Consider the following 27,995-nt stretch of genomic DNA (forward strand, 5'->3'; position numbering starts at 1 on the left):
CATAATCTTTATCTACAGATATCCGTGCTTGAGTAGTTTTAATTTTAGCTTATTGCTTGGATGATTGTATGATTGTTTAATTATCTAAATAATTAAGAAACTGATTTTTTAGATAAATAATCAATTGTGTAATCAAATACTGTGTTGCCATGTTTTGTTCATTGTGTCATGTTTAACTTTTTGTCATGTTTAACATTTTGATAAAATTAATGTTTAACATTTTAATAATGTGTTTTAAGAAATGTAATTGTATGTGCTATGTTGTTATCATGTAAATGTCTAGGTTATAAGTCGACTTTAAAAGCTCTTCAGAGCTTGTGTTAAAATGTTCTTATATACCCGACTTTATAAATAAATATTACTTGACTTGACTTAAACATATCCTACTTGTCAGTCAAGAAAGGATTTAAATAACCATTGGCTATATTTCATTGTAAATCATAATAAGGTTTACGCATTTACTTTATATAATTATACACAAACAGACCAAGATAGTAAATCGAACGCGTTCATGTATAGTTTTGTGTTAAAAAAACTGTTTTCTTTAAAAAAAAGTTTTCTATGTCGTAGTCAATAAGTTAGTGTTTTGATCGCATTATGTTGCGCTGCAATAACAGTCAACACATCGAAAGTGAGCGAAGATAATTTTATTTTTTCTTTAAAATGAATTTTATAAATTGTCTTCTATGTGTGTTTCGTTCACTTAAATCTGCTGACCTTAAATAAATTAAGAAAGACATAAATTGTCATTTGTTTGTATCACAGATATAGGTTACCGTATTTATCAGGTCTGATTCACAGATTACCCGATATGGTAGGGTGTGCATCAAGTAGCATGACCATGGCGAGTTTTTGTTTGTTTTGTGCGTTTCCAGCAAGACCACAATGCGTCGTAAAACTAGACGTTCCACGATCTTAGGGAGAGACACTAGCGCCCTTTTGTAAGAAGACACAACATATACTCATAACATACAGATGTTGGTTAAATGATTGAAGCCAAGTGACCGAGGATTTTTTAACGCTTAATCAAGCAGTTAAACTAGTGGGTATTTTACTCGTTATATATTTTCAGTATCTTATTGTAGAAAACATGTGCTAAAATGTGTTTTCTAGTGTTGAACAACTGGTGTAAGCCACTGACTACAATTTATATGTATGTGTCACATCAGAAATTAAATGTATGTAAAGGAACTCATTTTTGCAGTTATCATTTACTATACACTACTGTTAAATTACAGCGACATCGTCATTATGACACTTATCTTATGTGCCGCCAAGACCTGGGTACATACATTCTTTTGCACACTGCACTATTTGGTTTATTAGTTTTTTTTATTGGATTTGATGTCGCAATATGTTAACAAAATACAAGAAAAGTATACAGACTATAATGGAACAAATCAAATACGTAGACATGATCTAAATGTTCAATATATACATGGCCTAAATGTTCAATATATAATTATATATACAGTCGCGATTGCAAGCTAAAACCTCTATCTGCCCCAGTTTGAGACAAAAGTTTTTGTATTCAAGTGCATTAAAAAAGCAATGCGCTCGATATGCTTAACTATTATTACGTGTACAATATTAGTATTTCGGATGATAGTATTGAATTATTATTAAACTTGTTCAACCTATTATGCTTTGAATAGCGACTTTGACCGATTTCAGAAAACGTGTTAAAGATAGAATAAACTGGTTTCCCAGTCGCAATTTTAAGCATTATAGGTGATTGGTTGATATATCGGTGACAACGTCGTTAACCAATCCGTGCACGGTTCAAAATATTAACCTTAAGGAAGGCTAACCATATCATTCAGTTTTATAAATTTGTCAAATGGCATGCAAGTTGGTTATCAACATTGAAAGGTTAAATTTGAACGTAACCGAAGGTAAGTTACTTAAACTTAAGTATTACTATTTCTATATTTATGTACCGTCATTTTCATTAATGTCTTTAAATTGATATAAAATTTAAGTTGATAAATCAATATTCTAAAATTTAAGATCATATAAGTAATCTGCTAACATCACAAATAAGTTCACGGATATGATGAAACATTCGTCAGATTAAATGGCAAAAGATAAAACATAATTAACATCGATTTCTGGCAACAGAAGCCATTTATAGAAAATAACGTGTTTTTAATTATTATAGAAACGAATCAATTGAAATGTTTATGTTGACCATTTGTACTTCATGGCTGACGCAATAACACTTTCATGAAGAATTCACTTATGATTATTTTAAAAGCATTGTGTTGAAAATCGCCTATTTTTATTGATATTTTCCAATGATGACAAATGAATAAAAAATACATGCATTTCAATATTGACCTATTATTTATGTAGACATTATCTTTCTTAGAATAGTGTTTAGGGTTTACAAATATGTTCTAAACTATGTAGGAATCCTTAAAAAGAGGGCCTTTAGAGACAGACCCCAAAGACGCTAAATCATATGCGAATTTCTGATAACATTTCTAATCAAAGCGCTGTACTGTAGGCGCTTAAGGCCTGGGGCTAGGTTTAGTGCGACGTAAATGCATTTACGATGTTTTGTCCGAATTTCTCCCTTTGTCCGAATTCATACGGATTGACCCTAGCGGCTGAGTGTAGAAGCTCAGAGACTGTAAGACAAGACAATAGTTGTGTATATACTACAGTGTACATAGACGATGGAGGACAACACGATACTGGTTGTGGGAATGATAACCTTTTGTTCAACTCTAAAGATCTGGTAGAGGTTTGTCTACATAGGCGGTGAAGATATACAACAACAACATGGCCGCGAAAAACTGTTATTGTTGGCGTCAAATAAATCACTGTCAATAGCCTAAAAAAGCTTTCTATTACATAATTAACAGATCAGGAAAACACTCATACTTCCTTTGTAATGTGTATACAAAAGAAAATCCACTTAAGCCCCGGTCCATCCCGGTTTGCTAACGCCGGTCGACCGGCGAGGACCGGGATGATTAGTAGAAATTTTTTAACGCAGTCATACTATTTCCCGGTGCCGCCCCGGTTGAAGCCGGTCAACATCCCGGCAGATTCCCGGTCAACCCGGACTGGCTACGGTTTATCCCGGTGAAGCCCCGGCAGAGCCCCGGTTGTCGCCGGTAGTGCCCCGGTGAAAGCCGGCAGCGCTCCGGCATAGCGCCGGTTGTCGCCGGTAGTACCCCGGTTGAGCCCCGGTGAAAGCTGGCAGAGCCCCGGTATACCGTAACACCGCAGGCACTCACCGTGTTTAAACCGGCATCAGACCCAGGCAGAGCTACGGCAACGCCCCAGTGTTACCCCCGTCGTCGCCGGTAATGCCCCGGCGGAGCCCTTGTGAATGATGCTGGCGAACCGACAGAGCATCTGTTTTCTTATATACCGTAGCTATAACGGGACTTTAACGGCATTCACCGGGGCGTTGCCGTAGCTCTGCCGGGGTCTGTATGTACCCCGGTGGAGCTACGGTGCAGTCCCGGTTGTTCCCGGTGCATTCCCGGTTGTTTCCGGCGCCGCGCCGGTCGTTGCCGGTCCTTCCCTGTGACTCCCGCTTCATCCCGGAGGTATTTAACATTTGATACTTTCCCGGTGGAGCCCCGATTTTCCCCGGTTCATCCCGGTCGTCCCCGATGGAGCCCCGGTTCATCCTGGTAGAGCCCCGTTTCATCCCGGTAGATTCCGGATCACGCAAAGGGGCTCCGCCGGCATCATAGTGAGACTGGGCCTTTACCCTGATAAAGAACGGTGTACATATTGTGTATGTTGTCTCACGTACAACTTTTCGCGCTCGATTTGTGCGCTCGATCTGCACAGTGAAATATCATATCCGGAAACTTCGTATATTTCCGAGAATGATCATGAATATATGTTGTTGTTTTTTGTCATTTTCTTTTTTCTTGAATGTATCGTTAACGCAAAATAAAATAGCAATATCTTAAAATATGTTTATAAATACCAAATGTTATGTCTTCAAAAAATTAGAAAAAAAATTCTTCTTGCAGTCTCAGTAGACACTTGTATCTCTTCGGACTAGACCGTCAAGTGAGGAACTTATTCTCGCATGAATATGCAAACAATAGTAATAACTATGTCGTAGCCAATGCTAAGCAATTTTGCTTCAATAATATTTTGTGACACGTTTTATGACACTGTCATGTTTTATAGTGATGTTCTGTATTTACAAGGCGGGTTATTGAGATCTGCTCAGAACTTCTTTGATTGCGCATGAATTACCGCAAAGTGGTAAATCGGACTTTTGGGAATTAATTCTTTCGTGGGTTTTGGCAGCCAGTCAATTCTGACTGTCTCAGAAATGTGTATCATTACTATGGCCTTAGGGCTAAGCCCCAGGCCAAAAATTAAAATTGATGTGTAAGTTAATAACACGCTTGTCTGATCAGCTGCTCTCTAGTCCGTTAAAAAGTCACACAAGGTTTCTTCGACTCATTTGCGGACAGAGTAGCTCCTGACCTGATTGCGCGGTTCCGCAGGCTGTTCTGGGGCTAATCTTGCCGCATATGTCATACAATCCATTTTTTGTACGATTCGACTCATTTCTGTTCGGCTTTCAATGAGTGAACTCTTAAACTGGTTATTTTGTTTTAACCATACAACAAAATTCCTTTATTTGCGATGACCGAGGCTGTAGTTCAATATAATAAAAAAATAAGCCCCAAATAAATAACATGCAAAACAAGATATCATTTACCAGAAAAAGATTCTATGATTGCGAATGCTCTGTCTGGCTAGAATGTATCAATCATTCATGATCAAGGATACAATACATTGCACAATTGCAGCATGGGTATTCACCACAGTTTGACCGAATTCACAGCGTACACGTATTACTCATAATGCTTTGCATACCGACTCTGACCGATTTACAAAATCGGTTTATAGAATAAACTTGCGTGTAGGGCAAATTTACGAGCAAGATAGAGATTTGAAGATATATCGGTGACACTTCTTTGCTTTTTGTTCGGCAAAGTCGGTTAACAAATCCTTTCATGGATAAACCTGTAAAATATAAGGGAGGTCTAGTCGCTGCGTGGATACTAGGACAATTGTAAAATGTCATGGCAGTTGGTTATCAGCATTGTAAACATAACATTGAAAAAAGGCTAAGTAAGGTTACTAAGATTACTTAACTAATGTTACTTGTTGTGTTACTAATTGTGTATCACCGTGATCATTAATATCTTAAATATACAATTTAAGTGCACGTATATGTATTTTATAAAACCTCAGAGCGTAAATGAAAACTTTCTTGAATAAGCAATTAGTAGGTCTACGGTATGACATACATAAGATTACAAAGCACAACGTTGACCATTATTCAGATAGATCTCTGACATAAGCATCCTTCGTTTTTGAATGTTGATGTTGTAAATGTAAATAAACAAAACAATGTTTGCTGAACTATACAGTAGCAAAAGTTTCCTCCTTTTTGTGTCTGATGTAATAACATCTACTTGGGGGCTAAATTGTATTTATTTTTAAAGGATTGTTTAAAATGATTATCTTCTAGCTCGTTATAACAAATGGCCACTGACGATTAAAACACTCTTAACCTGTTGTATATGATCACATTGGCTGTCCTAGAATAATCTATACATATGTTCTGAACTGTCGATGTAGGAATCATGAACACATAAGAGCCTTTAGAGACAGACTCCTGACAATCTTATGTGAATTTCTACATATAATTTTTGTTTCTGTTCTTAACATGATTGGTTTTTACGTATGTTAACTCAGCTCTTGTTAACTTACGTATTAATGCTTGCAAGTTGTACATCTATTTTTTTTTCAACAAAAGCAACAAGAGCATTTGCTTTCTAGAGTGTTCTTATGGCGACTTAAAAAAATGGCACACATCGGACAAAAAGAGATTAGGAAATCTCGCGTGAGCACGTCGTGCTCAGGTTAGATATTTAGGTATAAACAGAAAGAGTCATGAATAACTTTATACTGCCTAGTAGACCTTTAATACAATATGTTATCGTCCGGTTGCAATGCAACCTGACCTTAACACGGGTTAAAATGCAAACTTCTATAATTCTACATTTATTTTTTTAAGTTTATCAAATAACGCGACCAGCGGGCAAATGTCGCTCATTCCGTTGGCCCTGGCAGTGATAATAATTCCGGTGACAATCCAGGGCGGACCAAGACCCTGCCTCGATAACACTAGATACGTCGAAATCCCAGGAATCGCGAAGGGAGCGAAGAAGGGGCGATGTGAGCAATGCCCGGCGTGCGACGGGGGTGGGTTCGTCCTGAACAAGACAGTAAGTCCTCTTGCAGTAAAACAATTCTGCTATACGCTGTGTCTGTTGGGGGATAAAAAGTTATGGATGATGGTCATTGGCTAGTATATATCATAGACGCATATCCATGTTTTGTGTCTTCGTGTAACTTTGAACAGTTTTATCGGATATATTTCACCTCGTGCAGCATAAATGCGTCATTCAATGCTATTAGAAATTCGCCCATTTTATATTGCCTCGCACATTTATATCTGCGGGGAAGAATATACTGGAAATACCGTGTTGCTCTTCTGCAACTATTACTCCAGCTAACTGATATCAGGCAATGTTAAAGCTATCAAGGGTGGCGTGGAGAAGCATCCGGCGACCAGATGCTTAAAAAACTGGGCCCTACATACTTTTGAATGCATAAATGTTAACAAATACATGTGCTTATTTTAATGGTTATTGTAACCGTTTCTAGACATTGACCCCATATTTATTCTTTCGGGTGTGCTTGTTTTTGATGTATATTATTTGTGTTGTGTGCCATTCTATCTGGTTATTAATTCTTTGTCATAAATGAAGGACTACACCACATTATATCATGTATTATAATGTATTTACAGTTTATCTAAGTGTTATATGTACTTAGGTGTTAAAATATTAATATGTTTATTATATCTGTAAATGCAATGTCTTAAGTAAACAGTAAAACATATCTTTACTTCTGATGCATTTAATGTTTACTTCGCATATATACATAAATACATAAATAAATAAATACATATATATATATATATATATATATATATATATATATATATATCAGAAACTTCAGGTTTTGATAATTTCAAATATAAATATGAATGATGATGGTGACGGTGATAATGGCTATAACAAACGTCCGCCATTCACAAACCAAAAATCGCTATTTTAATCCTTTTCAGGACAATTGAACCTATGCAAATGGTTAATATTTAGACCAAAAAGCAATCATGTTAATGTTGTATATTAACAAGGTTTAACAGAGGAATCCCCATAACTTGATACTCTCATTTGGTTAATATGTAGAACGCAATATATTTATACAGTGCGATATTCTTATACATAGAAAGACTAAGCTAATGTGAAGCCTTAGTACCCTACCGGCCGCACCGGTTTCGCTGGAAAGGCTCCGTCTGTCCGTTCGATAAGTCTGGATCTTCCAATCACTGAACATGTGCAGGATCACAGCACTCAGGTCTTGTAAAACTCTTGCATGGTCTGAAGTTGAAAGCCAGGGTTTTTCACGCTCTTCGTTTTCATCTAAAGGATCATGAAGACACCCATTTATTCCAGTTCCACAAACAATGTGACAAACACGAAAATTCATGCAACACTCATAGGCTACTCACTGATCTAAAAGAAAACGGGCGGTTTCCTCGTTCGATCGAAATTTGTGCTGCCTTTGAAAGTCTCTCCACCTTACAACTTCACTTCCAATAGTAATACGGCCAAGATTATACGATGTTTTCGCATCCTTTTTGCGTTTCGATTTTTCTTCTATCGATAGTGTACGCTTTCTCTTTGCAATTTACGCCATTTTTGTTTTGAATGTCTGGCCTCTTCACCTTTGACTCGCTCACATGATACACAATGTCTTGTGCCGACCAATCAAAATTTGTTGCCGGAAAATCGGCCGGAATCGCTCGGCATGATTTAGTAAACAGCGATGTAAATAAACTGATTGTTTGTAAACACGATTGACTTGGAGGACACTGTATTTTGAGCTCAAAACAAGTTGTATTGCTCATATTTTTATGGTAATGTCCAATAGCATATATATATTGTTTTTTGATAACCTTTATAAATAAAATAAGGAAAATATATTTAAAAAAAAATTACGGATCGTCACCTTTATAGTGCCTTTAAGCAAGTAGATGAAACTATGTGGTAAGAGGGCTGCAAGGAAAGTATGCATGTTGTTCCAGCGTTTTGCCTCAGATAATTATTGTTGTTGCTATGATAACATTAATAAATGAAATGCAACCATAAACAATTACTTATGATTTGCTGATGAAACTGTGGATGGATTCGCATAGTCTGGTCAGTCGCTTCTCATGACCAGACCGCTTATGGCTTCAGTGGATCAGCAAATATATTTAATAGTAATACACTTTGAATCAATACAATAGTGATGCAGTAGGATTATACAAATTAAACAGTTGACAATGATAAAGTCGTGATAATTTTGAAAGCAGTAACTTCTTTTTATATGTGTTATTTTGGAGACATGATATAGAGACAGATTGGTGTGGCTTCTCAATTAAAACAACGCGCAATGACATTATAAATTTCATTGAATCTTTTTCAACACTGATGCGTGAATACATATGTCATTTCATGTCACTGTTTGTTGGCATGAACTTCCATTTAATTCATAACTATTAAAATGTGTTTTGTTTATGGTCTATAGTTACGATTTCCAAATGGGAATTATAAACGTCTTGGCGATTGTTTATGTCAAAACTCGATAGTTAGACAGCGTTAGTTTACTCATAATTTGCTGAAGTGCTTGCCATTTTATTTGTCCTTAGATACAAAAGATTTCATAACCTCTCATCTGACACAGTTTATAAAATCTGTTTCCGTCGACTAAAATTACTTTATACCAGTCCGTGTGCTATTTTAACATTATCGGCATCATGTAAATCCCAAGCGATTGTTTCGTGAAGTAGTCCGCGCGAATGTCCATACCATTACACTGCGTCCATGAACGATTGTAAACGTTGTTCCTTACATCAAACACTATGGATAGTATCAGGCGTTGAATACACTTGTCTCTTTAAGTACTTGGGACCATACTGAATGCTTACAACATGGAGCAGATAAGGCAAGATACACATGTAGATCCTGAAATCAGCCGGAATTGGTAATATTTTATGGCTCTTAAAGTACATTGTCGTTATAAAAATATTAATTACGTTCACACATACAGGAAAACGACAGCTACACAGCATTTATTTATGAACAATAGTTTTCTTGAACCGATGAGCGTTTTATTATACGTTTCGAAAAATTCGCAGCTCCCCAGGGAATACAACGCGCGGTACGGATTCCTGTCTTGTCATCCCTGTGAGCCGTGTTCACCACGCTACTTCCGGGAGTCACACTCATTTCCGGTTTGCAACCTGTGCTCCAAAAACTGTTCAGCGGTTAATCGGTATGAGTCTCAGCCGTGCGGCGGATCTTCTCCAGGTCATTGCGGGGAATGCTTTCCCGGGTATGCCATGCGATTTTATCCTAGTTGGTAGTAGTGTCAATATATTTTGGGCTATATATGTTAAAATAATCAAACGTTCGACGGGGTTACCATGGGTGTCTAGTTCATACAGATTTATAACTGTTTGTTCTCTTCTTGTTTATGTTGGTTATAGTTTTATTTTATTATTGATTTTAGCCTAAATGTAATAATTTTATGACAATCTAAGTGATTCAATTCCAAAACTCTATTTTAATTGTAGGCGCATTGGTTATAACCAAGCCTGTATCATTATATTTATACTTTCATTCTATGCATATTATATACATGCTATTTATTGATATTAACTATTGCAGTAGGTACTTGAGGATAAATTAAATCTTTTTTGTCAACAATTCACAGATTTAAAGCAATCTCAAGTTCTGCAGAAGTTATGTGCGTCGAAAGACCGGAACTACCAAAACCAGACTTGAAAGATGTCTCAGGGGCAGCGAATATGCCGGAAGTTTCTTTTGCTTCCGGGAGTTTGCATGTCAATGTCAGCGCAAACGCGCGTATTGATGCCAATGCTATTATAGGTATAATTGGAAGTGTCCTATTAGCAATCATGGCTGGAGGTGTTATCATCTGGTGCAAGCGTCGAAAACATACGAAAACATCCAGGCGCCCAACAAAAGGTAAATTTATATAGAAACAATGAAACTCCAGAATTTTGATCGGGAAATAAATACAGTTACCCTTTTTGTTTTCATTACACCGACCAGCCATATCTTATATTTAATCGTTATTTTGAGGATGTGATTTGGTATATTATTAACGGTTTTCGAAAATAGACCAACGCCAAAAGATTGATTTAATTGGATGAGTATTGATGTCATGAAACTATGTCTTGGAAACAATCGCCACTGAACTTAAATTGTAATTCTACATTTATAAACAAAGCCACTGCAGGAGCAAATATTGGTGCCAGTGCAGCTCCTTTAATTCACAGTGATACTTCACTGGAAGGCGCTGTCGAAACGGATGGAATTGAAAATGAAAACGTCAGAGGAGAATTACAACAAGTGACATGTATCGACAAACACCCAGGTAAATACTACAATTATTGAATATAAGTGTCATTGTCACGTGAAAAAGTTATGTCGACTTTAAGTTAAAGTTTAAAATTTGTATACGTCATAAGATTTGTATTCTCAGTTTTAATGAATTAATAAGTTAAACCATGCTTTAGTTATTTTTCAATTTTCAATTTGGTGCTAGAGCGGATGCAATATAATAAATATATATATACCTGGGTCCACGGCCACACTTTGAGACGGTACATAAAAGTACTGAACTGAAAATAAAGTAGTTAAACAACTAATAGAAACTTATTGAATCGTGTACATCTTTTATTGGTGTATATGTTGTATCTTATTCATAGGCATAACCCACGAACGTTCTTCACTGGAGGTTAACCTACCAAACGTGAAATTTGACAAAAACGATAAATTTACGAAAGATTGTTTTATGTGCCTGTCTACAAAGATCCTACCAGAAGAACGAAACGTCGTCTTTCACAATCTTGGTCTCGAGGAAAGTGATTATTTGCCCGAGGAAGAACTCTGGAAAATAAACTCGGCTAATCATCCACACAAAAACTTTGTGTACGACGTGCTTGTAGTTTGGTTACAGCGTAACTATCCACATGCCGATTTGCCGACACTTTGCGAAGCTCTCACCAAAGCTGGCTGTGATAATATCGTTAAAGAGCTAGGTCCTATTGTGAAAAATAATGTACATCACACACAACCAAAACAGGTTTTTTGACCTTGGACGATATGTTCAGTTCATGCAGTCTTTCTAAATGTCATCCAACTCCATATGAACATGTTTGCGAAAGATCTACCCTAGAAGCATTATATCTGAATAAAAAACGCGTTTTTGTGTGGTATAAACATTGGTTTTATATATACGTACACAGATGAAATGTTGTTTATTATTTGTTTCAAAATGTTTTCTAAAGAGAAATATAGCACAGTCTGTGTCGGGTTTTCAATGAGATAATGAATAGAAAGTTATGTGAGTTTCATACAAAGATTCGCATTGATGTACATGTTTATGTACTTCGTTTTGTATACCTCTTTTGTATAAAGCGTTTCTATAATCGTTTTGTATAAGTTAGTGCTGGTTTGCTTTTATTTTATTTTGAAAATCATTTTAGCACACAGTGGTAAAGGTTTAACAATTAAAGTTAGTATCTGTCAGTGTCTGTCGTTGTTGACTCATCACTCGTCAACAATATACTTCAAAACAGTCTGATTTGTAACTGTTAAATAAAGACTAACCAAGTTCACATACTATGGATACTTCTTGCATGGAACTAGCATGCGATTTATTTGTTAAAACATTGCCCTTATTGTAAATGACCTTTCTGCTGCATTATGTTTTCTACGTATGTTTGAACTTTTAAAACATGCTCTTTTAAGTTTTTGCCGGTTAAATTTTGTTAATTTTGTTAATATCTATATTGAATTTTAAAATGTTCTAGTCCTTTTATGGGATACATTTACATTTTATTATTCTGAATCATGAATCTCTGTTAGGCGACTCTGGGGAACTTTAACCCACTTGTATATTATACTGCAAGTGCAATATATCTCTTATGTATTGCTTATTTGCTGAACGGAACCGTCATTTTCTGTACAACTTACCTTTTTTCGGTTAAAGTTATGATATGCTTGAGTCTTTCTTGTCACCGCATTATTATCAGTTGTCAGAGGACTATGGTAAAAAATGGATAATGCCAAGAAAAACTTCGCTTTTTACTGATAACCGTTGATAAAAAATGTGTCGAACAATTTATTCCGTTTCAATACTATAGCCTTTTGGCTAAACTGAAATGAAAAAGAACCATTTGATAACACTCGCCGATAAAAACTTCATGAAATAAAATGGACACAAGGCAAACATGCAACTGCTTTAATTTCAAGAACGTTAAATCAATACTATTATTTGAGTGTGCCTGTATTTACATCTTAATTCTCAACTGTCGATTGTAACTTGTTCTACGGGCATACTTTTCATGTAGTATTATGTTCAATTGGTATATTTGAAATATAGTTATATGATCGAGTTGAAATAAATAAATCTTACAAACTTGTTCAAGTGTGATTTTGCTAGTACTTCGGTATTAGATACAGATACATATATATAAAAGACCCATGCTATACTATCTTTATGGTGCAATTGTGTGATCAAACATTAGCCATCGTCTGTACATGTGACTGTCCACCGCTGACTGCTGATCGTACATCTCTCGGAAGAATGTCAAGACACGTCCTGTTACTAGTGATTAAGTAGTAGTAGTAGTACTAATAGTGGTAGTAGAAGTAGTAATAGTAGTAGTAGAAGTAGTAATAGTAGTAGTGGTAAAAGTAGTAGTAGTTGTAGTAGTAGTAGTAGTAGTAGTAGTAGTGGTAAAAGTAGTAGTAGTAGTAGTAGTAGTAGTAGTAGTAGTAGTAGTAGTAGTAGTAGTATACAGTAGTAGTAGTAGTAGTAGTAATAGTAGTAGTAGTAGTAGTAGTAGTAGCAGAAGCAGCAGTGGTAGTAGTAGTAGTAGTAGTAGTAGTAATAGTAGTAGTAGTAGTAGTAGTAGTAGTAATAGTAGTAGTAGTAGTAGTAGTAGTAGTAGTAGTAATAAAAGTAGTAGTAGTAGTAGTAGTAGTAGTAGTAGTAGTAGTTGTAGTAGTAGTAGTAGTAGTAGTAGTAGTAGTAGTAGTAGTAGTAGTATATATATATATCTTTATTGCCTCCATTTTCTGAAGATGTACATGATACAAACAAACGATACAAACATAGCACAAATACAAAAACAATCAATGTAAATAATTAGAGATTAAGTCAAATTGTTATAAACATGTATATATGCATGTGAATACATAATTAGTTTCCAAGAATGACATTGGAAGTCGCAAGGGTGTACATTATTTCTCAGTTCTTTGAACGCGTCATATTTATATCCTAATCAGCGTCCAATGCACTTCACTAATAAAGAAAGCGAAGTTTGGAAGTGCCAGGTTTAGGGTTCGACGAAATGCGTGGAGTTCTCTTTGTAGAAAATTCGCTCAGTTAATCAAAAACTCTGGGTAGAGTTCTATAGGCATCAAGTCTGCTATGACGTCATCGATCATACCCATAAGGTACAACACCAGTGGTGCAGGCTCTACGTTTTTCAAGTGTTCGTGCAGTGGTGCGCTTAGTGGCCGAACGGTTTCTATGAACGTTTGTAGACGAGCCGGCGAGTCGGTAAAGGGGCACTCAAAAAAGTGCGTGTATCACTTCGATGTGCATATGCTGGTGTGTGCACTTTGAGCATAGGACGGGTTGCTCAGGAGGTTTTTTGCAGCATAACCGAGACAGGAACGTCATGAGCGAGAAGCTGTCTGGGCGGATCTTCGCGACTCTCCATATGGTAGCCGGTTCCAAGCTCTTGTGTACTTTTTTAAAACGTGAAAAATCTTTATGTTGTTCGAGCCTCATACGCCAGTGACTGGTTTCGTGTTGGCGCACTGCTTTTTTACAGACAGATTTCCATTTCTCTTTTGACGGGAATAAGCTGTTGGTCTTAAAGGTCGTTAAGTAGTCTTCAAGGTTGTATTTTTGCAGAATTTTCACAATATCTGTAATAAAGCCAATTTTCCGGTTTTCGCACAAGTCAAACTGACACAGTCTTAAAATGAAAAGCGTATGGCACGGTTCGCCTGTATGAGCGTGGCATAGTGAGCCAAGGAGCCAAGGAATGCTAATTTTTGCAGGTCGATAAGCGCTTCGATGAAAGTCATTCCCGCAAGGCCGAGCACCATGTCTGAGCGCGTGAGATGAGGGAGACCTTGTGCACGTTTCAAACAAAAGTGGTGGGCTACCTCGAGTTGTTGCATGTCGGCAATGGAGATACTGTTCCACAGCTCGCAGTCGAACAGCGCTTTGGGAATTACTGCGGTCTTGTACAGTTTAATCGCGGTGTGTGGGTTTGCTCCGGACCTTCCGGACACTTTCTGCGAGAGGGAAAGGAACGTGCCTCTTATTGTCTGTTTCACAGCGTCAATGTCGGAAGGGTATTTTCCACTGATCGACTGTATTATACCTAAATGTTTGTCATTTGCCGCTTCGGGTATTGGTGTTGAATCATAAGCGATCTGGCGAGCGGGTATTGCTTTGGATCGTTTTCGGCCCATGGTAATAACGGTACATTTGGAAGCGTTGTAAGTGAACGCCACTTGTTGGCGTATGAGTTGCACTTCTCCGCTAGTTCGTTTAAGCCGTGGCGCGAAAGCGACAGGAGTACCACGTTATCAGCTTGGGTTTGGGAACATAATGACTGGTCGCCGATCCTAAAGCCGTATGGGGATGTCGTGAGTTCGTTTAGCAGGTCGTTTATGTAGACGATGTAAAAGGTGCACATATACTGCCCTGCCGGGTGCTCTGTTGAATCGGGAAGGGTTCCGAGACAAATCCGCGTGATAGTACGCGACTGGTGCAATTTTGGAGTGACTCAAAGATAACTCGGAGTAACTTTCCACAGACACCAAGTTGGTGAAGTTTGTAAACCAGCCCGTTGATCCAAACTTTGTTGAAGGCGGACTGAGCGTCCAAATAACACGCATGGAGGCTGCTTCCACGTTCGTAGCAGTAGTCGCGAGCCTCTTGTAGCATGTATGATACCATTTTGCATTTTTTGTTTTCCTGGAACCCGTATTGTAGTTTGTTGAGTTTAGACCATGCTGAGGTGTTTTCTATGCGTTTCATTAGAAGCTTTTCAAATAGTTTTGCGACCACAGGAATAAGTGATATAGCCCGATAGCTGTTGGGGTCGGTCCGTTGCTTCCCCTTTCCTTTATGCAGGGTGACAATAAGACCATGTTTGAAACCGTTAGGTACTTGGCAGTGGTTCAAGATCGAGTTAAAGACTTTTACAAGAAAATCTGTTAAGGTTGGGCCGCCATATTTCAGGTGTTCATATTTGATGTTGTCGAGTGATGCGCTTTTGTTGTTTGGTAGTTCCTGTATTATGTGATCCAGTTCAGTTGTGTTTGTTTCGTAGGCAATTTCTGTGTAGTCGTGATCGGCGTCTGGAGTTTTGAGGTACTCTTTTACTAAATTTTCAACTACTTCTTTGTGAAAAGAGTCGAACTTGGGGTTCTCTTTGAATGAGTATAGGCGCTTGAAGTGGGAGTTCCAACCTCGGAGCACCCCATCGATGGTTGTCTCCCGCTTCCCATCGAAATCGAGTTCGCGACCATTTTGTTGGCTTTTTGCGCATTTGGAGTTGACAACTTTTTCAGAAAGCTTTTTGATCTATTTCGGCTAAAGTGTCTATTTTCTCCATTTTTTCTTCATCGTAACGGTGACTGGCCATGCGAAGGTTTCGTCGAAAGGTTTTCTTCATTGCTTTGTAGTGCGCATATTCTTGTGAACCAGTGCGCCTACCGCTCCAGATCCATGCAAGGCGTGCTAGGCGTAGTTGGTGATGTTTGTTTTTAAGTTCGGAAGACCAAAATGGTTTGAGGAAGCGTTTGTTTGTTCGTTTTGAGACGCATTTTTCTGCCACAGAACTTATACATCGGACTATATGGGAGTACGTCTCATTGACGTCTGTGTAGTCCAACTGAGTCGCGCACAGATGCTCACTTACGTCGTTCTTGTATTCATTGATTTCATAGGAGTTTGACCAACGGTATGTCACCCTTGGTAGTGCTTGAGAAGAACATGTTTCATCTTGGCGTATATCGATAGAGAGGTTAATAAAAACTGAGAGATGGCGAGAAACGTTCAGTGGTGCATCAGGTATGACCCCGCAACTGTTGACTGTATGTGATAAACGTTCGTCTAGTAGTACATGGTCAATGCGCGAGGGATTGGCGTCATTGTAAGGGTAAAACGTAAATGGAGGACCTGTGCATGACACTGTGTCCGTAGCAACATATAAATGGAGAGATTTAGCAAGTTCCGAAACGTACATGTCACGTGATCGGAGATGAGTGGTGACAACTGATCTGGGAAATCTGGCGTTGAAGTCGCCCATTATCATGATGTAATTAGATTCGGTGTGCACACTACATATGTCCCATAGTTGGTCCACTGCGCTTTTGAAGCTGCTAATGTCATGATTAGCTGCAGGGAGGTAGACTTGTAGTATGAGAATTGAGATAGAGCCGCAGCATATGCGTATGGCTGCAATTCTGTCGTTGTATGTGTCTAAGATTCCAACCAGGTTATCAAGATCTTTATGCCACATGATCGCTACGCCACCTTTCCCGAAGTAACGACCGTTGGCGTAGGCTGGGTTGGCGCATGTGATGGTATTCGCACGATAGTTTTTGTCAATACTGTTTAAAATGTTAGCGTTGTTGTCAAAGAGCCAATGTTCTGAGATGCCACATATAGGTATTCGTTTGGTGTTCAATTCTTTCAGTAAATACGGGATGGCCGTCATTAAGCCTGTAGCGTTATATGAAAGTAGGCGTAGATTCATGTTATTTCGTGAAGGAGCTGCTGCGGTTTGTTTCGTGTCGAAAACGACGCACGTATTCCTTGCGCTGAATCCATGGGCGGCATGATATGCCATCTGGCCAAGTGATGCCAGCGTCAATTTTCTCAGCCTGCACGGTGTCAACTACAATTTGAGCAACTTTGCAGTCTTCGCGAGCTGTTACAAGGAATTTCACAGATCTATATGTTATTCTCATATCATTTGTGAGAAAGTTTCTAGGCCTTCAAGATCGCTGTCTAGGCCGATGCCCTTCAGAACGTAGGATTGGTGATGCTTTCTAGCGACTGTGCTGAAACGACCGCGACGCCGGTTTTGTTGCTTGAAGCCATCCAGATGCGTCGCAACATAGAGATCATGTTGTGAGGTGTGCTGTAAGTTGTGTGAGTCGGGTTGCTCGATAACGCTCTGGTTGCGCACTGGGCTGTTAGTTACAAATAGATGCTCTGATGGAGGTAATGTGTCGATGAGTATTTCGCGTTGTTGGCGCGCTCCTGTGGTGTTGTGTTGTTCCATTGAGCAGGGGTGCATAGCTCTGGGAGCTGGTTTCGGGAGCACAGTCTGTTGGATTTCGGTCAAGCATGATATGGTATTTGTGTTGATGCTTATGTCTGCTGGAGTAACTTCTCGTGTTTTTGATGTTTGAGCGTGCAGATCAGCCGCACTGTCTTCCGCGACAATCATATGGGCGTATGTTGTTTAGCACGCGCACGTTGGTTTCATGCCGGAGAGCCTTAGACTATCTTGGATGCTGTTACACACTCTATCAAGCTTGGAGCTAATTGTCGATGTGAATATTTCGAGCACCGATTCTACTCTCTCGCCGAAATTGTCAGAGGCAATTTTATGTTCACGTCATTGTTTGAGACGTGTATGAACAGATTTCAGTACTGCTTCGTGTTCCGACTTACTTATAGTGTCGCTAGTGGAGCGCGTAATGTCGTCTTGAAGCCTTTGCGTCAAATCGTTTAACATGATTTTGTTACTGTTTTTTATTGAGGTTTCATCATCCTTTAACTGTTCGATGCAAATAGAGTTGTCGCGTACCGTTGTTTGTAGAGCAGAAATATTATCCGAGAGAGTGTTCCGTGATTTTTCAAGTTTCATTAGTGTTCGCGATATGGCTAGAATTCCATTTGACAGAACCAGATTGTCGGTATTCGAGTTGCTTACGTCGAGATGCTTGCTAATGATGTTTGAGCAGGATTGTAATTCTGACTTTACTGTGTGAAGATCGTTATGTAACGTGTCCATGTTCTCGTTTACTTTGCACATATTTGTTTTCAGTAAAGAAACTTCTGCTTTCAGAAACGCAACAGTCTCTTTAAGATCAATCATGTTCCTATCTTGAGTTTGGTTACGAGCTGGTGTTGGTTGGGAATTGACTATCATTTCGTGCTGGAAACGGTATAGATCGTCGACGTTAGTAACATTTCCATCTAGGAACTGCTGAAGTAGGTAGCAGTCTTCGGCGTACCTTTTCGAGCGGTTAGCTCCGCGGTGTTCCTTAAGACTTCCGGTCGGGCAATTTTCACATAGACGCGCTCGTCGAGATAAGTATTGGCGGTATTGTGGCAGAGTGCTGTCATTGTTTTCTGACATGTCTAGCAGTTTAGATATGTATGCGTCTTTCACCAAACCAAAGAGTTTATTGTTGAGGCGATCAAAGACGATGTCGTCAACTTGAAATGATGATTCAAGGATCTGCGATATGAGTGATTGCGAACTTTCTTCAACGTTTTGACTAAATTGTCTTGTTTGTCCGCATTGAATATCTGGTGAAGACGGGTAACTTTGCACAGGGGTCAGTGTCGTAACGCACAGGTTATCCCCCGTGAGTGACATGCTTTCATAATGATCCGCGATGTTCATTTGCACTGTTTTTAAAGATGTTTGGTCTGAATCGCGGTATACTGATTGGTACGCTTGGTCGCTGATACCGTTAGTAGTCATTGTTATTTGCCAACGGCTCTGGGGGTTTATAAATACAGTGCACGACTATGCTAATCTGCTGCTCAGTCATGCGTTACGTTTTTTGGGTCATGACCCTTCTGCTGGCGGTTCTTTTCAATAGTGCTCCCCACCCACACGAAACCACGGCGAGAGCAAAAACAAGTCTGTATTTCATAAATTCACGCGATCACTAACTCACAGCTTAAATGACTCGAAGCCAGTGCTGTTCTTCTATTATTTGCCTTTGTTTCGATCCAGAAGTCCATTTATTCACTAGTTTAAAATTATTATTTTGCGACGCTGAAAAATGTCAACATCCGCCGAAGGTTACACAACACGTTTACATAAGATTACAAAGCACAACGTTGACCATTATTCAGATAGATATACAGTAGCAAAAGTTTCCTCCTTCTTTGTGTCTGATGTAATAACATCTACTTGGGGGCTAAATTGTATTTATTTTAAAAGGATTGTTTAAAATGATTATCTTCTAGCTCGTAATGACAAATGGGCACTGACGACTAAAACACCCTTTACCTGTTGTATTTGATCACATTGGCTGTCCTAGAATAATCTATACATATGTTCTGAACTGTCGATGTAGGAATCATGAACACATAAAGGCCTTTAGAGACAGACTCTAGACAATCTTATGTGAATTTTTACAATTAATTTTTGTTTCTGTTCTTAACATGATTGGTTTTTACGTATGTAAACTCAGCTCTTGTTAACTTACGTATTAATGCTTGCAAGTTGTACATCTATTTTTTTCACAAAAGCAACAAGAGCATTTGCTTTCTAGAGTGTTCTTATGGCGACTTTAAACAATGGCACACATCGGACAAAAAAAGATAAGGAAATTTCGCGTGAGCACGTCGTGCTCAGGTTAGCTATTAAGGTATAAACAGAAAGAGTCATGAATAACTTTATACTGCCTAGTAGACCTTTAATACAATATGTTATCGTCCGTTTGCAATGCAACCTGACCTTAAAACGGGTTAAAAATGCAAACTTCTATAATTCTACATTTATTTTTTTAAGTTTACCAAATAAAGCGACCAGAGGGCAAATGTCGCTCATTCCGTTGGCCCTGGCAGTGATAATAATTCCGGTGACAATCCAGGTCGGACCAAGACCCTGCCTCGATAACACTAGATACGTCGAAATCCCAGGAATCGCGAAGGGAGCGAAGAAGGGGCGATGTGAGCAATGCCCGACGTGCGACGGGGTGGGTTCGTGTTGAACAAGACAGTAAGTCCTCTTACAGTAAAACAATTCTGCTATACGCTTTGTCTGTTGGGGGATAAAACGTTGTGGATGATGGTCATTGGCTAGTATATATCATAGACGCATGTCCATGTTTGGTGTCTTCGTGTAACTTTGAACAGTGTTATCGGATACATTTCACCTCGTGCAGCATAAATGCGTCATTCAATGCTATTAGAAATTCGTCCATTTTATATTGCCTCGCACATTTATGTCTGCGGGGAAGAATATACTGGAAACACCGTGTTGCTCTTCTGCAACTATTACGCCAGATAACTGATATCAGGCAATGTTAAAGCTATCAAGGGTGGCGTGGAGAAGCATCCGGAGACCAGATGCTTAAAAAAACTGGGCCCTACATACTTTTGAATGCATAAATGTTAACAAATACATATGTGCTTATTTTAATGGTTATTGTTACCGTTCCTAGACATTGACCCCAGATTTATTCTTTCGGGTGTGCTTGTTTTTGATGTTTATTATTTGTGCTGTGTGCCATTCTATCTGGTTTTTAATTCCTTGTCATAAATAAAGGACTACACCACATTATATCATGTATTATAATGTATTTACAGTTTATCTAAGTCTTATATGTACTTAGATGTTAAAATATTAATATGTATATTATATCTGTAAATGCAATGTCTTAAGTAAACAGTAAAAATATCTTTACTTCTGATGCATTTAATGCTTTACTTCGCATATATACATTAATACATAAATAAATAAATACATAAATATATATATATATATATATATATATATATCAGAAACTTCAGGTTTTGATAAGTTCAAATATAAATATGAATGATGATGGTGACGGTGATAATGACTATAACAAACGTCCGCCATTCACAAACCAAAAATCGCTATTTTAATCCTTTTCAGGACAATTGAACCTATGCAAATGGTTAATATTTAGTCCAAAAAGCAATCATGTTAATGTTGTATATTAACAAGGTTTAACAGGGGAATTCCCATAACTTGTTACTCTCATTTGGTTAATATGTAGAACGCAATATATTTATACAGTGCGATATTCTTATGCATAGAAAGACTAAGCTAATGTGAAGCCTTAGTACCAAACCGGCCATACCGGTTTCGCTGGAAAGGCTCCGTCTGTCCGTTCGATAAGTCTGGATCTTCCAATCACTGAAAATGTGCTTAAGCAAGTAGATGAAACTATGTGGTAAGAGGGCTGCAAGGGAAGTATGCATGTTGTTCCAGCGTTTTGCCTCAGATAATTATTGTTGTTGCTATGATTACATTAATAAATGAAATGCAACCATGAACAATTACTTATGGTTTGTTGATGAAACTGTGGATGGATTCGCATAGTCTGGTCAATCGCTTCTCATGACCAGACCGCTTATGGCTTCAGTGGATCAGCAAATATATTTAATAGTAATACACTTTGAATCAATACAATAGTGATGCAGTATGATTATACAAATTAAACAGTTGACAATGATAAAGTCGTGATAATTTTGAAAGCAGTAACTTCTTTTTATGTGTTATTTTGGAGACATGATATAGAGACAAATTGGTGTGGCTTCTCAATTAAAACAACGCGCAATGACATTATAAATTTCATTGAATCTTTTTCAACACTGATGCGTTAATACATATGTAATTTCATGTCACTGTTTGTTGGCATGAACTGCCATTTAATTCATAACTATTAAAATGTGTTTTGTTTATGGTCTATAGTAACGATTTCCAAATGGAAATTATAAACGTCTTGGCGATTGTTTATGTCAAAACTCGATAGTTAGACAGCGTTAGTTTACTCATAATTTGCTGAAGTGCTTGCCATTTTATTTGTCCTTAGATACAAAAGATTTCATAACCTCTCATCTGACACAGTTTATAAAATCTTTTTCCGTCGACTAAAATTACTTTATACCAGTCCGTGTGCTATTTAAACTCTATCGGCATCATGTAAATCCCAAGCGATTGTTTCGTGAAGTAGTCCGCGCGAATGTCCATACCATAACACTGCGTCAATGAACGATTGTAAACGTTGTTCCTTACATCAAACACTATGGATAGTTTTAGGCGTTGAATACACTTGTCTTTACAAGTACTTGGGACCATAATGAATGCTTACAACATGGAGCAGATAAGGCAAGATACACATGTAGATCCTGAAATCAGCCGGAACTGGTAATATTTTATGGCTCTTAAAGTACATTGTCGTTATATAAAAAATATTAATTACGTTCACACATACAGGAAAACGACAGCTACACAGCATTGATTTATGAACAATAGTTCTTGAACCGATGAGCGTTTTGTTATACGTTTCGAAAAATATATTCGCAGCTCCCCAGGGCATACAACGCGCGGTACGGATTCCTGTCTTGTCATCCCTGTGAGCCGTGTTCACCACGCTACTTCCGGGAGTCACACTCATTTCCGGTTTGCAACCTGTGCTTCAAAAACTGTTCAGCGGTTAATCGGTACGAGTCTCAGCCGTGCGGCGGATCTTCTCCAGGTCACTGCGGGGAATGCTTGCCCGGGTATGCCATGCGATTTTATCATAGTTATTCGTAGTGTCAATATATTTTGGGCTATATATGTTAAAATAATCAAACATTCGACGGGGTTACCATGGGTGTCTGGTTCATACAGATCTATTACTGTTTGTTCTCCTCTTGTTAATGTTGGTTATAGTTTTATTTGATTATGGATTTTAGCTTTAATGTAATAATTTTATGACAATCTAAGTGATTCAATTCCAAAACTCTATTTTAATTTTACGCGCATTGGTAATAACAAAGCCTGTCTCATTGTATTACATTTTATGTAGCATGTGTACATTCTTTTAATTGATATTAACTATTGCAGTAGGTACTTGAGGATATATCAATTCTTGTTGTCAACAATTCACAGTTTTAAAGCAATCTCAAGTTCTGCAGAAGTAATGTGCGTCGAAAAACCGGAACAAACAAAACCAGACTTGAAGGATGTCTTAGGTGCAGCGAATTTACCGGAAGTTTCCTTTGCTTCCGGGAGTTTGCATGTCAATGTCAGCGCACATGCGCGTATTGATGCCAATGGTATTATAGGTATAATTGGAAGTGTCTTGTTAGCAATCATGGCAGCAAGTGTTCTCATCTGGTGCAAGTGTCGAAAACACACGAAAACATCCAGGCGCCCACCAACAGGTAAATTAATATAGAAACAATGAAACTCCAGAATTTTTATAGGGAAATAAATACAGTTACGCTTTTGTTTTCATTACACCGATCAGCCATATCTTCAATTTAATCGTTATTTTGAGGATGTGATTTGGTATATTATTAACGGTTTTCGAAAATAGACCAACGCCAATAGATTGATTTAATTGGATGAGTATTGATCTCATGAAAATATGTCTTTGAAATAATCACCACTGAACTTTAATTGTAATTCTACATTTATAAACAAAGCCACTGCAGGAGCAAATATTGGTGCAAGTGCTGCTCGTCTGATTCGCAGTGATACTTCACTGGAAGGCGCTGTCGAAACGGATGGAATTGAAAATGAAAACGTCAGAGGGGAATTACAACAAGTGACGTTTATCGACACACACCCAGGTAAATACTACAATACTTGTATAGTTGTGTCATTGTCACGTGAACAAGTTATGTCGACTTTCAGTTTAAGTTAAATATTCGTATACGTCTAAAGATTTGTATTCTCAGTTTTATTGAATAAGCAATTTAAATCATTCTTTATTATATTTTTCGATTTTCAATTTGGTGCTAGAGCGGATTCAATAGAATATTAATATAAGTTACATGGTTCCACTGCAACACTTTGAGACGGTAAATTAAAGTACTGTCTGAAAATAAATTAGTTAATCAACTAATGGAATCTAATTGAATCGTGTACATCTTTTACTGGTGAGTGGTGTATATGTTGTATCTTTATCATAGGCCTAACCCACGGACGTTCTCCACTGGAAAAATAACTTCCCAAACGTTAAATTTGACAAAAACGATAGATTTACGATAGATTGTTTTATGTGCCTGGCTAAATAGATCACTTCAAATGAACGAAACGTCTTCTTTCACATTCTTGGTCTCGAGGAAAGCGATTATTTGCCTGGGGAAGAACTCTGGAAAATAAACTCGGCTAATCATCCACACACCAACTTTGTGTACGACGTAACTATCCACACGCCGATTCGCCAACACTTTGCGAAGCTCTCATCAAAGCTGACTGTGATAATATCGTTAAAGAGCTAGGTAAAATTGTGACAAATCATGTTCACCACACACAACCAAAACAGGTTTCTTGACCTTGGTAGGTTTGTTCTGTTCATGCAGTCTTTCTGAATGTCATCCAACTCGATATGAACATGTTTGCGAAAGATCTACACTAGAAGCATTATATCTTAATCAAAAATGCGTTTTCGTGTGGTATAAACATTGGTTTTATATATACGTACACAAATGACACGTTGTTAATTATGTGTTTCAAAATGTTTTCTGAAATATAGCACAGTCGGTGTTGAGTTTTCAGTGAGAAAATTATTAGAAAGTTATGTGAGTTTCATACAAAGATTCGCATTGATGTACATGTTTATGTGCTTCGTTTTGTATCCACCTTTTGTATAAACCGTTTCTATAATCGTTTGTATAAGTAACTGCTGGTTTGCTTTTATTGTATGTTGAAATCCTTTAAGCACACAGCGGTACAGGTTTAACAATTTTAGTTAGTATCTGTCAGTGTCCGTCGTTGTTGACTCATCACTCATCATTAATATACTTCAAAACAGTCGGATTATTAATTGTTAAATAAAGACTAACCAAGTTCACATTCTATGGATACTTCTTGCATGGAACAAGCACGCGTTTCATTTGTTTAAACAGTCCCTTTTGTGAATGGCCTTTCTGCTAAAGTAAGTTGTCTACATATGTTTGAACCCTTAAAAATGCTCTTTTCAGTTTAGACCGGAATTTGTGTTAAGTTTGATAATGCCTTTATTGATTTTTAACTAGAAATGGCGCGGCAGAGGCCGACGCGTATCCCCACGCCGAATGTTTGACCCAGGGGCGCCCCATGGTTGGTAATGGGTCCATGCATAGTTGAGATTGACCGTATTGTCATAAGAAAAGTTCAGTATCAACTAGAAGTGAATCGGTGTAGAAATGAAGAAATTATAGTATAAGACAATTTTGGGTGGGTGTGGCCTATTATGGGCGGGGCGCCCCAGGGTTGGTAAAGGGGCCATACATAGTTGAGATTGACCGCATTGTCATAAGAGATGTTCAGTATCAATTTGAAGTAAATCGGTGTAGAAATGAAGTAATCATAGTAAAAGGCAATTTTGGGTGGGCGTGGCCTATGTTGGCGGGGCGCCCCAGGGTTGATAATGGCGCCATGCATAGTTGAGATTGACCGTATTGTCATAAGAGAGGTTCAGTATCAATTTGAAGTGAATCGGTGTAGAAATGAAGATATTATAGTAAAAGGCAATTTTGGGTGGGCGTGGCCTATGTGGGCGGGGCGCCCCAGGGTTGGTAATTGGGCCATGCATAGTTGAGATTAACTGTATTGTCATAAGAGAGGTTCAGTATTAATTTGAAGTGAATCGGTGTACAAATAAAGAAATTATAGTAAAAGGCAATTTTGGGTGGGCGTGGCCTATGTGGGTGTGGCCTATTATGGGCGGGGCGCCCCAGGGTTGGTAATTGGGCCATAAATAGTTGAGATTGACCGTATTGTCATAAGAGAAGTTCAGTATCAATTTTAAGTGAATCGGTGTAGAAATGAAGAAATTATAGTAAAAGACAATTTTGGGTGGGTGTGGCCTATTATGGACGGGGCGCCCCAGGGTTGGTTATGGGGCCTTTCATGGTTGAGATTGACCGTATTGTCATAAGAGATGTTCAGTATCAATTTGAAGTAAATCGGTGTAGAAATGAAGAAATTATAGTAAAAGGCAATTTTGGGTGGGCGTGGCCTATGTTGGCGGGGCGCCCCAGGGTTGATAATGGCGCCATGCATAGTTGAGATTGACCGTATTGTCATAAAAGAGATTTAGTATCAGTTTGAAGTGAATCGGTGTAGAAATGAAGATATCAAAGTAAAAGGCAATTTTTGGTGGGCGTGGCCTATGATGGCGGGGCGCCCCAGGGTTGGTAATGGGGCCATGCATAGTTGAGATTAACTGTATTGTCATAAGAGAGGTTCATTACTTTGGAGTGAATCGGTGTAGAAATGAAGAAATTATAGTAAAAGGCAATTGTGGGTGTGCGTGGCCTATGTGGGCAGGCCTATGTGGGCGGGGCGCTCCAGGGTTGGTAATGGGGCCATGCATAGCTGAGATTGACCGTATTATCATAAGAGAGGTTCAGTATCAATTTGAAGTGAATCGGTTTAGAAATGAAGAAATTATAGTAAATGGCAATTTTTGGTGGGCGTGGCCTATGTGGGCGGGATGCCCTAGGGTTGGTAATGGGGCCATGCATAGCTGAGATTGACCGTATTGTCATAAGAGAGGTTCAGTATCAATTTGAAGTGAATCGGTGTAGAAATGAAGAAATTATAGTAAAAGGCAATTTTGGGTGGGCGTGGCCTATATGGCCGGGGCGCCCCAGGGTTGGTAATGGGGCCATGCATAGTTGAGATTGACCTTATTGTCATAAGAGATACTCAATATCAATTTGAAGTAAATCGGTGCAGAAATGAAGAAGTTAATGTAAAATAACATACAAAATGAGTGAAAATCTCTGACCCCGCCCCGCCGCAACCCCCATAACTTTTGACCCAGGGGTCAGATAAAAATTCCGTCACTGTCACCGTCGCACATATGCTCATAGCTACCATGTTTGTTAGTTTCAAGGTTCTAGTGCTAATAGTGTAGGAGGAGCAGGTGGCCAGGACGGACGGACGGACGGACGGACAGACGCACATCAATACAATATCCCCACTTTTTCTCCGAAAAACGTGGGGATAAATATGTCCAGTCCTTTTTATAGGATACATTTACATCTGTGAGACGACTCTGGGGAACTTTAACCCACTTATGTATTATACCGCATGTGCAATCTATCTCTTATATATTGCTCAGCTTTGCTCATGCTCCTTTTTCATATTTAATTTAGATATCTGTCAAACATTTTTTTGGAAATTCTTTTCTTTTATCAACCCTCTGACTTTTTCTAGTAGATGTACGATTATAATTCCTTTTGAACCATTTTCTGAACGGAAGATTTTTTAAATATAAAACCGTCATTTTCTGTATAAACTTACATTTTTTGCGGTTATAGTTTTGATATGCTCGAGTCTTTGAGTTCACAGCATTATTATCATTTGTCTGAGGATTTTTGTCTAAAATGGATTGTGCCAAGAAAAACTTCGCTTTTTCCGATAACGGTTGATAGTAAATGTGTAAAAACAGGTATTCCATTTCAATATTATAGCCTTTAGGCTAAACGATAATGATAAAGAACCATTTGAAAACACACGTCGATTAAAACTTCAAAAAAAAAATTGACACTAGACAAACTTGCAACTGCTTACATGTTAAGAAAGTAAAATAACTTATAGTATTTTAGAATTCTTGTAATATTAACATCTTAATTTTCAAACGTCAATTGTTATTCGTTCTATCCGCATGCTATTCAGCGATACTCATGTATTTTTGTTAAATTTGTATATTTGATATAAAGTTATAAAAACAAGTTGAAATAGATAGATCTAACAAATTTGTGTAAGTGTGATTTTACTAGTATGTCTCTATTTGATATATATATTTGTA

General features: G+C 38.1%; 1 protein-coding gene across 8 annotated transcripts; it reads left to right on the forward strand.

The window, feature by feature from the left end:
• Positions 1-1,779: 1,779 nt before the first annotated feature.
• Positions 1,780-27,942, forward strand: LOC127866904 (tumor necrosis factor receptor superfamily member 19-like). 8 transcript variants are annotated; one of them, XR_008043158.1, is made up of 9 exons: positions 1,780-1,895; positions 6,080-6,290; positions 9,317-9,513; positions 9,895-10,169; positions 20,015-20,224; positions 22,565-22,761; positions 23,335-23,409; positions 23,674-23,820; positions 24,163-27,942. XR_008043158.1 is itself a non-coding variant. In XM_052407758.1 (7 exons), the coding sequence occupies exons 3-7, from the start codon at positions 20,183-20,185 to the stop codon at positions 24,195-24,197; spliced, it is 696 nt and encodes a 231-aa protein (XP_052263718.1). In that variant the 5' UTR covers positions 1,780-1,895; positions 6,080-6,290; positions 20,015-20,182; the 3' UTR covers positions 24,198-27,942. The 8 variants fall into 8 exon arrangements, 4 of the variants coding, with proteins under 4 accessions (XP_052263718.1, XP_052263717.1, XP_052263716.1 ...); XR_008043155.1 differs by lacking the exons at positions 20,015-20,224; positions 22,565-22,761; positions 23,335-23,409 and having other exon boundaries at positions 24,163-26,583; positions 26,735-27,942; XR_008043156.1 differs by lacking the exons at positions 20,015-20,224; positions 22,565-22,761; positions 23,335-23,409 and having other exon boundaries at positions 24,163-25,800; positions 26,422-27,942.
• The last annotated feature ends 53 nt before the right edge of the window (positions 27,943-27,995 follow it).

This window comes from Dreissena polymorpha, chromosome 2, assembly GCF_020536995.1.
Source record: "Dreissena polymorpha isolate Duluth1 chromosome 2, UMN_Dpol_1.0, whole genome shotgun sequence".
NCBI classification, from domain to species: domain Eukaryota; kingdom Metazoa; phylum Mollusca; class Bivalvia; order Myida; family Dreissenidae; genus Dreissena; species Dreissena polymorpha.